Raw genomic sequence first — 11,011 nt, 5'->3', positions numbered from 1 at the left:
AACACATAGTTTATATATATATATATATATATATATATATATATATATATCTATATATATATAGATAGATATATATATATACACAGTATATAAACACATACACATATATATACACACACATAATAAATCATTAATGATTTTTTTTATTATTGTTAACATTCATCTGTGAATGTAGCCCAAAGCAAATGTTTTTGTAGATTAATTCTAATAAATGAGCATTTTTGACTGGGGAGGAAGTTTTTGGTTCTGAAAGTTACAGTACATCAAACTTTATCTGAAAACATCTATGAAAAATGGATTGTGTATAACAGGGTGTGAAAGTTAAAAGTCTACTGAATCTTTTTAAGTGCTGCTAGGAATTTTCCACACTTTTCTGGGAACGCATCTCAATTAAATCTCAATTAAAGTGACACAAAGTCAAGTCAAGTCACCCGTATTTGTATAGCGCTTTATACAATACTGGTTGTGTCAAAGCAGCTTTACAGAGTAAAACAGGAAAATACAAAGACTATCTCTAACAAGCCTTTGTAAAACTTCTCTCTATGATGATGATGTTCCATCATTTTTTTAATCTCTTTCCCTCTATACCTGTCTCACACCTGGTTCCATTGAACCCAGGAGGGCATCGGCAGGTGAAAGTGGCCACTCCATCAACACAGGTCGCGCCATTCAAACACAAATTTGGATCGCAGTCATCTACGTCCACCTGGCACAGTCTGCCTCTGTATCCATTCACACATTCACACCTGGTCACAAATGTGAGACAAATTCTGTTATCTATCATATATCAGTTGTAACAAATGCAATACATTATAATCATCCTCTTAATGCATATGCATGAACAGTTTCTACAAGGGCTTCCTCACTAACCTGAAATCATTGATAGCATCCACACATGTTCCTCCATTCAGACAGGGGTCGCTGTGGCACTCATCAACTTCAACCTCACAATTGTCGCCAGTGAAGCCCTGAGAACATGTACAGAAATACCCACCCTCCAAATCTTTACAAACACCTCCGTTTTGACATGGGCTGGAAGCACACTCATTTATTTCCAACTCACAACGTGGACCTAGATGTAAATGACATTGAAAAAGATATTCCTTGTAACTTGACTGGTGCGCTACAATTTAAGAACTTCCAGTTAAATGTATTATAATATAAATGACATTACATGTAAGTGAACAGGTGTAGCAGAGGTGAGGTGCTGACCTGTGAATCCATCTGGACAGCTACATGTAAAGTGATTCACTTCATCCACACAGAGTCCTTCATTCAAACATGGAGAAGAGTTGCACTCGTTCACCTCTGCCTCACACACCAAGCCTTCCAGAGACAAAACACAACACAAGACATAAACACACACAAAAACATATGGAACACCATTTTACCTCACACTTGTGACAATCAACAAGCAACCAATACTTCAATATTCCTATTATAATTTATATTGCCATACTATCAAAAAGTGGATGGAAACTTGGCTAATGTTGAATATTGTTACTTTAGATTAAAGTAAGTAGTTTACAAACTGTTTGAGATCACATTTCATTTAATTTGTTTTGATTTATCTTCGCACTTACAATTATTTTCTTTTCAATTTTCGCCTCGCTTGCCACCTCGAACAAAACACCCCAGACACATACACAGAGTTGAAAAAGAACAAAAACACTTCAATTCAATTCTCCATATCTAGGGCAGCCACATGCTTAATCATGGCCACGTTTTAAAGAGGAGAGACAATGGCCTGAATGGAAAAAGTGTTGTAAGGTTCTGAGAATGAGAGTTTATGTAATTCCACTGCCAGACTCAAGAGATTAAAGACAGCTAAATCCATCACAATGGTTAGACTAAAGGAAAGTTTCAGAACCCTCAATTTTGGATTTGGGGTTTAACTGCCTCAAACATTTCAATTGTAGAACTCGGCTTTTACAGTTACATTGGGATTCCCCAGTGTAAAGTTGAGATGATGTCAGATTATGTGAGTGGGCTTTCTCTTACCTACAAACCCAGGCTGACATTGACACTGGAAATCTCCCATGCCATCTCTGCACAAGCCACCGTTTTGACAAGGAACAGAATCACATTCATCAATGTCGCTCTCACACTTGGCTCCTGTAAGGCAATGAATGAGGAAAATGTGCAAAAAGTGGGCAGTGATTCATCTCAACCACAGAGGCTAATCTATCAAAATTATATAATGTAATACCAGACTAACTGCATTATTAAACCAAACTTAGTTGGCTCAACTGAGCTGTCTTAAAGGCACAATATGTAATTTTCGCAGCTAGAGGGTGCTTATTCAAAATAAACAAATAGACAAAGGCGTGACTGAGTGTGGAATCGGTTGTCGTCTTCATCCCCACAGCTGATGCAATCAGATGGGACTCGGGCAGAAATCATGTTCATAGATGAGCTAATGATTTATTAACATAGTAGAATGAAGCAGGGTTAGGCTGAAAGCCTTGAAGTGAAACGAGGCCGCTGAACGAGCGTGACACACGGCTCGAAAGCAGTGGAGCTTTTATTATCCCACAGTCGACCGCTTCCACTCCTTCCGGTCGTGCATATGTGGGGAAAAAAAGCAGCTGTGTTTTATCACACAAAAAATCGTGCTAATATGAACGTGGTTTTGCGCAGCTCGTCAGAGAACAACGGCTCTGTGTAGTTAATGCTGCTCCATGTGAAAGCAAGCACGTGATGGAGATTTACCGCTGATTACAGAACCGGCTTTCTGACAAGATGCGCATTAAATATTGCATGCGATTTCTCGTGCAGCCCTATACTGGATACATTTGAAAGATCTGTTATAATGCTACTCTGTGCGGTCGTCACCTGTCTATTAAAACGGACAACATATTAAAGCGTCTTTGGTGTTTTCATGTTTTCTACAAAACAAAACCGGAAATCATCATTGGCAGATGACACAATGACACTATAGACACGATCCGTGTCAGTAGTTAAAAATTGCTTATTTCTCTGGATTTAAACATTCTTCGAAACATTTGGGATAACGTAAGTACACAAGCCAGCAAAATATATAACACTGTTCTAGTGGTTTTTGGATATTTTAATGAAAAAATCTTACATATTGTGTCTTTAAATACAACTTGAAACACATTGCAGTACATAGAGCTACAGAAAGTATTAGAAAACAGTACATAGGGCAACTATAAATGTTTACAAAGTTGTTTTCCAAAAGCCAACTGAACTTAACAGCTGGTTTTTCAATGTTACTTGTGAGTTATGGCTACAGAACATGCCAAACCTGTGAATCCTGGAACGCAGGTGCATACATATCCGACGCCGACTTCCTCACAAGTGCCTTGGTTTTGACACGGATTCAGGAGACATTCATGGAACATCTGCAGGAAAGTAAAGAACTACAATTTCAGCTATTTTACTTTAGCCCGCAGGGGGTGCTGTGACACCAACAAAAAGTAAGGATCACTATTAACCAAAAAACATATCTGAATGTCATTTCATAAGTTGTAAAATAGCAAATCAATCGGCATCTTCAAACAAAATGATACAAGAACTTCCTTTAGTATTATTTTAATTATAGTAATAACTATTTAGTGGCTGTATGATGTCATTTTTCTCAAGTTCACACAAGTGAACTTCATAACATAAATTAGCCGCATGAACCAATACTTTTGTGAAATGTTATTTGTGCCATCTTTCCTTAAAATAAAACACTTGGTATTTAGTATTTAATGTACAGGCATTCATAAATTTATAGGTATGACTTAAGCATCCAAATTCTTTTTTTAAGGTCACGACATGTGATCCAAACACACCAAGAACACATTTCAAAGATTAATTTCCAGTTTTGGGTACCAACTACTGAGAGTGACGACTCACCTGGCTACTGGCTTGATAATCCTTTCTCACAACAACTTCTGGCGCTGCAGTTGCACTTTCCTCTTTAGGCAGGAAACTAGAACCAAAGCCTGAGTCATACCAAGAGAAAAGAGGGGAAAACGTATGAGGAGAAAGAAATTAGAACATGAAACAGACAGAATAAGCACAACACACATAAAAAAAATGTGAAAGAGGAGAATTTCTGCTGTCAAAACTGGAAAACACTTTCCAAAGGCATTCATCATCCTCATATTTTCCACGCTGAGGCACTTTTTTCCTGTGTGTCCAGAGAATCAGATTCCAATATGTGCATTGGATTCTCATTGCAAATCGTTCACACACCTACCCAAAGCCTGAAAATGACCTATATATAACATTGATGAATGAATGAAGAAACCCTCTACACACCATGGTCTTGCACAAGCATCACTTTATATCACATTAAAGGTGAAGCGTGTCATTTATTTATTTTAGAATACTTCCTCTTACCAAGCCTACCTTATAATAAGCTGTTTAGCAGAGAATTGACAAGTGGAAACAATCATTATTTTCGAAATAGTGGTTACTGGTCCCACTCATGAGGCAGAAATGACATGCATAAACTATTCATATCCAGCATCAGATCTGGACACATACACTACCATTCAAAAGTTTGGGTTCAGTAAGATTTTTAAAGAAATTAATACTTTTATTCAGCAAGGACACATTCAATTGATCAAAAATGACAGTAAAGACATTTATAATGTTACAATGGATTTCTATTTTAAATAAACGCTGTTCTTTTTAACTTATTATTCAATCCATCCGATTTGAAAACTGATAATAATAATAAATGTTTCTTGAGCACCAAGCCAACATATTAGAATGATTTCTGAAGGATCATGTGACACTGAAGACTGAAGTAATTACTGTTGAAAATTCAGCTTTGCCATCACAGGAATAAAATATTTAAAAATTTTAAATTGTAATAGCATTTATTACATTAATTTATAAAAAATAAATTAAATAAATGCAGCTCTTGTGAGCACAAGAGATAAACTTGAACAGCAGTGTACTGAACAGCAGGAAAACAAAGGGAAATAAAATGACTAGAATAAATGTAAAGAAACATACTGGAGCACTGTTGGATGGCTTTGGCCCCTGTTATTGTGGTGGTACCATAAAAGGGGCAAGAGAGACAGTAAGAACGGCCCTCCTCAGGCTGGTAATAATCTCTGGGACATGGGTAACACGGAACTAGACCTGTCCGGGAGAAATGACCAGCAGAACATGGAACTGGAAAGACAGAGAGAAAGAGAAACCAAATGTTTTTAAAAAAACCAAATGGTAATTTTCGAATAAATCTAGCTTTTATGTTTGTCTTATATGTTTAAGTCATTCTTAGGTGTGTTTTAGTAATAATTCTTCAGTTGTTACATCTCACCACCGCACTCATTGACATCCAGAGCCCCTCTATTGACAGTGGTCGTGGTGGAAGGGCAGGGCAGACAGACCTGAGAGCCGAAATCTGGCTGGTATTCCCCTAAAGGACAGGACTCACAGGTCTCCAACCCCGTTAATGATGAGCTGCCAGGCTGGCACTGCGCTGGAAACATGCACACACATGCAGGTATGCACACACACACACACACAATCACAGAGACACACTTAGACATCCCATTTATAGCATAAGCAGTTTTCTACTGGAATGGAATGGAGTGATCAGTAGATTTGTGAACAAACAGATCATTTTAGATAAATGAATCAAGCTGACTGATTACCTTTGCACTCTGCCAGGCTGCGGGAATGGCGGTACGGAGTGGAGAAGCCATCTGGGCATGACTTACACTCCATCTGACCCTCCTCATCCTGATATGACCCTCTCCAACAGCTCTCGCACTCGCCATACTCCAGGGAGAAATACGTCCCTAGTGGGCATTGCACTATGGGTCAAAAACAAACAAGAATGTCAAAAAAGTGTTTGTTCCCAATTCATATGCAACTGGCTGATACTTTTTGTGGTATACTTTTAAAATTACAATTAATTTGTGGCTAAATAGTTTGCCGCAAATGTTTTCCAGACGTTTGCAGCTCCAGAATCTATATCAGCACATTTTTACTCCGGAATATATAAGATGTGCCCTTTTGAATGTGCATTTTTAACATGTATTTCATTTTCAAACTCACCACACACCCTGCCATTGAGAACAGACCCTGGCCGGCAGTACAGTTTAGCCTTTTTACTTTCCAAGGATTTGGGATCCGCAACGATCATCTCTGAAGACACATGGAAGGTAGAGAACGGTTGCTTGCTCAGTGTCCGCTTAAGCCGATTGGTCAGCTGCTCAAGTGCCCTCAGCAAACGTCTTTGATTGACTATTTCTGCCGAGTCGTTCCTCGACAAGGGCAGTGGGATGCTTGCTGGGAAGAAGGAATGGTGTTGGAAGAAGTTGCAACTAGCTTTGGATGTAAAACTCATTTTCAATAGGTGCAAACACAGGTGCAACTAGTTAGCCCAGTAGCTGGTATTTCTCTACCTGTAATGTTGAAATGGATTTGTATCTTTTGCTCTCTGGTAGGGCCAGCGATTTTGCGATGACGTTTGGTCCTCATGTGATAGCCATGCTGTGATGAACCATCTTGCTGTAAGTGGTGCTCTGGAGCAAAACCAGTGTCAAAATATGCATAGTCCTGGCCATTCTGAGAGCCCCATCCTCCAGGACCTGAGGAGAAGGAAAAAGAATTTACAGTTTATGACTGTAAATAATTGAAAGAAAATAATGTAAAAATAAATGTACGAAAAAAAATAGATAGTTTAATTGTTTGAATTTTTTTTAAATTTGTATTTATTTAATTTATTTTAATTTCCGCTATTAATTAATTTAGCAATCTTCAACATACATTTATTTAATGTTTAAAAAAAAATAAAAAATTTAATTTTTAATTTTATTTCAGCTTTATTTCAATTACCAAAAATTTTTTTTTTATAGTTTTAGTTAATAATAATCCTGTCAGGTGAAAAGAATTAGCATGCCATTTTTTTACCAATAGCAAATCCGTTTGGATAATCATAGTTATACTCCAGGCACTGTCCAGGTAAAGTCATTTCCAGTTTGCAGGTGACATCATCCCCACTGCAGATTTTAGGGACCTATAGGATTATGATTATTTAAAAAAATTAAAAGAAAAAAAATAAAAGATATAATTTAAGTCATGTGGCCATAGTATATGTACATGCATATATACTTGTGTGTAAGATCTCACCATATCTTTAAGAACAGTTGAAAACTCCCCAGTGAAGGACTTTAGCAAGTCAAGATCATCACAGTGGGATGCTTTAAACAACATCTCAAAGGGCTTAAAGCCATTGTTTGCAATTCTGTTCACTGTAAATGGGAGATACATAGGAGACACATACTAAAAGACAATAATAAGATACATAGAAGACAATAATAAAAATGAGGAGATTTTTCTGTGCAGTGTGTAAGACAGTATTTGTATGAGTATGACAGTAGAGCAAAAATGAAAGACAAATGTTGAGTAAGAGTGAAGCAATACTCACGGGAGCAATCAGGTCTGTCTGGTGAGCGGGGCGGCTCCCAGATTCCACTATTGGCGCAAAAGTAGCTGTGCATGGCATCCTGGGTGAGACTGTAACCCTGTCTGCATATCAGAGAGCAGTTTGTTCCCTCCTCTGTCTTGGCACATGAGAAATCCCCATTCACTGGCACAAATGGCTTCTCACAGGTTGAACCTGAGGTTAGAAACAGCACCATAGAATTAACTTTATTTAGGAACAGCATAATCTGGAAACATTCACAGCATTTAGCTTAACTGGCTAGACAGATTCAAGTTACTTATAGCAGAGTACACTTTATTTAATACAACTAAAATAATAGACTCTAGCATGCTTTGCGGAATGATATTTCTTAGTCAACAATAAGACATCCACGCTGGCATACAGTACCTTGTACAGTAATGATGAGTTCACAGGTACGGTTGTTTCCAGAAGGGTCTGTGGCTGTGTAGTACACTGAAGTTTCTCCAACAGGAAATACATCTCCAGATGAGTGAGTACTAGAGATATTCAAATAGGCTCCTGAGAAAGAAAAATAAAAAATAAATGTCTTTATACAGGCTAGGAAACAGCAAACTATTACATAGACTACCATTCAAAAGTTTGGGGCCAGTAACATTTTATATTTAAAAAAAATAATAATTATACTTTATCACGGATGCATTAAATTGATCAACAGCAATGTTGTTAATAATAAGACATTTCTCTTACGCACCAGATCAGCATATTAGAATGATTTCTGAAGGATCATGTGACACTAAACTAGTGAAATGGCTGGTAAAAATTCCGCTTTGCCATTACAGGAATTTAAAATTGTAAAATATATTAAATAAGAATCTTTTTTTAAATTGTAATTAAATTTCACAGTATAACTATTACTGTATTTTGATTAAATAAATGCAGCCTTGGTGATCAAGAGACTTCTTTCAAAAACATTAAAACATCATACTGACCCCAAACTTTGGTACAGTAGTGTACGCTACATGTAATGTTATATAAAAGTATGAGACACATCTAATTTGTAAAAAAACAAAAAACAAACATCTGTATTAATCTCTCTTTTTACAGCTACAACAGCTTACATGGTTCTGGGAAGGCTTTCTACTAAATGCTGGAACATGGCTGCAGGAATTGTTCCCATTCAGACACAAGCGTGTCCAATTCATCCCAAAGGTGTTCAGTTGAGGCCAGGTCTGGGCTTTGTGCAGGCCAGGGAATTCTTACACACTAGGCTCAGTTATCAGTTTCTCTGCGGACTTTGCTTTGTGCACTGGGGTATCATCATGCTCGAGCAAAAAAGTACCTTCCCCAACAACAAATTTAGAGAACAAACCTAGAACATCACTGTGTGGTGTAGCATTAAGATTTATCTTCACTGGAGTTACTAGAATACCTAAACCCATTAATTAGACAGGAGGGTACGCATACTATTACCATGTAGTGTATATACGCCTGCATCTGTTTGCAATATCGCAGACAGATCGCTTCAGTTGTGCAATCTGGCATTAGCCAATGATGTAACGGGTACGTTCACAGACATTACCACAGGGAGCAATGAGGAGCTCCACAAGGACTTGCTCTGGTCAACCACAAAGTCCTACAAAGGGTGCTATGCTACTGTACTACTCCTCACGGGGCCTGGGAATAACAGGCATTGGTGCCAGAGGAAAGTAATTGCTAGATTGTTTAATGACACAGAACTAATTGTGATACACTGTGGTCAGACAATAGAGTCTTTTAAGGATCATATACACTTCACACACTAAAAGACACACACACTTATTTGCATGCACATATCAGTACCCACAACTGCAATGAAACCCTCATACATATATCCACTAAAATGCGTTTTTTTTACCACACTGTCGACATCACACCACACTGCCCACACCCTGACACAGGCTTATTTTTAGTAAAGACATAACTCCCTCCAAAACCCGGCAGACCCAGACATTTGTCAGACAGTTTGGAATAGCCCTGGAACTTCTCTCTGGAAAAGTGTGTCTGTGTATTCACGTCTGAACTGGTTAAGAACAAAATGAATTATCTTGCGAAATCTGCAGTGCATGTGCATTTGCACAAATGCATTTGTGTGTACAAATCATTTATCTTGTTTTATCCCAACACAACCACTGTGGTTAACTCCATACTCCATAATCACTGTGCCATAAACTTAATTTCTTTCTTTGTTCACTGTATTTGCAGTTATAGTATAAAACTAAAGTCATTTCACCTGTCCAAGACGAAAATCCAGATTCCAATCCTTATCGCTGCTTAAGGAGCCAAATCAATAAATCTTTTTTGTAGAAAAACATTTCCTTCACAGTGTTCTTAAAATGTTCATAAATCAAACCATTTCCATTCCCTGCAGCTACTAAAAGTTCATTCAACCACATTCAACCTCCACAGGTGTCCTGAGTTGAAGCCTCTCTGTGATGGTTCTACCAAATGTCAATTCCTGAAGAATCATTTTCTCACGCACCAGATACAAGGTCATTCAAGTAAGGCCTACAATTTCCTGGACCTGTTTAATATATTATCTGAACATAAAATAAAGTATAAACATGATAAACATGGCCTAACAATTGACATTGTTCCTCTTTTTGCTGTCTATATTTTTTAAAACAGCTAAAGATCATGTTAAATTGCAGCAGCAGACTCCCTGTGGGAAGATTAGGTCTTTTTGTGTATAAATAGCATTTTTTGTGTATATGAATAAACAGATACGCTAATAGTACAATGCCTAGTAATTTGTCGAGTTACAGATGGCAGTCAATAAGCCAATAGCAACATTATAAAATAGCTTTTATGTCAAAACAGGAGAGGCACAGGGCAGTGTCTCAGTGGACCCTGCAGTGTCTCACAAATACCACCACAAACTTCTAATGGATCAGAAGTAATGATTTCTTTTTTAATTCTGCTTAGTGCACCTTTAAACACTTTTTTACACCCTTAAACACTCTTATAAAATAAACTTGTATTTACCAGAATTGTCTGAAAACTGAGGTTCTTCCCAGTATATTGCAGTTTTTTTCCCAGTGGCCTTAATGGTGGGTGGAGACCTGCATCTGTCGATCAAAGGGGGTTCCGTATCTAAGGAAACAGAGTACAGAACAAAGTAATATTGCAAAAGGTTGAACATGGCATAATATATTAATTTTTTCAAAACAACATTACATTTAAATATGACCAGAGCTGGGCAGATTACTTGTAATTTGGAATCAGTAATGGACTACAATTTGTATGACATAAATTGTAGTTAGTAACGTAATCCATTACATTACACATTTTAGGTAATATAATCGGACTACTTTTAGATTACTTTTGACCTAACTCATTTATCACATTGATTTGATAATCTTGTACAATACTGATATAAAAATACAAAGAGTAAGAAAATATATTCCATTCATTGTTATTAACGACATGAAGTGCATTAAACATTACATTCTGTCATGGTTTCCCAAACTGGGGTTCGTAAAGGAAATGCAGGGGTTTTTTTTGTTTAATGGCAAGCTAATAATTTAAGCATAAAAATGTAAAATTAAAATTACTCATTTTAAAATGACATCAATCAAAATAAAACACTAA

At 37.2% G+C, this 11,011-nt stretch overlaps 1 protein-coding gene across 1 annotated transcript in view; it reads right to left on the bottom strand.

Annotated features, from left to right (window-relative positions):
* LOC107588157 (sushi, von Willebrand factor type A, EGF and pentraxin domain-containing protein 1-like) overlaps positions 1-11,011 on the bottom strand; it is a 79,281-nt gene that overhangs the window by 26,330 nt on the left and 41,940 nt on the right. Inside the window, exons 10-25 of the mRNA XM_016276173.1 lie at positions 10,406-10,513; positions 7,811-7,942; positions 7,406-7,597; positions 7,108-7,229; positions 6,889-6,994; positions 6,381-6,566; positions 6,031-6,264; positions 5,625-5,786; positions 5,288-5,449; positions 4,978-5,139; positions 3,865-3,953; positions 3,269-3,365; positions 2,002-2,115; positions 1,213-1,326; positions 871-1,072; positions 589-746 (exon numbers count right to left, since the gene is read on the bottom strand). Of these exons, the coding sequence (XP_016131659.1) occupies positions 589-746; positions 871-1,072; positions 1,213-1,326; positions 2,002-2,115; positions 3,269-3,365; positions 3,865-3,953; positions 4,978-5,139; positions 5,288-5,449; positions 5,625-5,786; positions 6,031-6,264; positions 6,381-6,566; positions 6,889-6,994; positions 7,108-7,229; positions 7,406-7,597; positions 7,811-7,942; positions 10,406-10,513 (2,340 nt within the window). The remainder of the gene's footprint in view (positions 1-588; positions 747-870; positions 1,073-1,212; positions 1,327-2,001; positions 2,116-3,268; positions 3,366-3,864; positions 3,954-4,977; positions 5,140-5,287; positions 5,450-5,624; positions 5,787-6,030; positions 6,265-6,380; positions 6,567-6,888; positions 6,995-7,107; positions 7,230-7,405; positions 7,598-7,810; positions 7,943-10,405; positions 10,514-11,011) is intronic.

This window comes from Sinocyclocheilus grahami, unplaced genomic scaffold, assembly GCF_001515645.1.
Source record: "Sinocyclocheilus grahami isolate Dianchi unplaced genomic scaffold, SAMN03320097.WGS_v1.1 scaffold99.1, whole genome shotgun sequence".
NCBI classification, from domain to species: Eukaryota; Metazoa; Chordata; class Actinopteri; order Cypriniformes; family Cyprinidae; genus Sinocyclocheilus; species Sinocyclocheilus grahami.
This window is presented reverse-complemented; position numbering and strand designations above follow the sequence as displayed.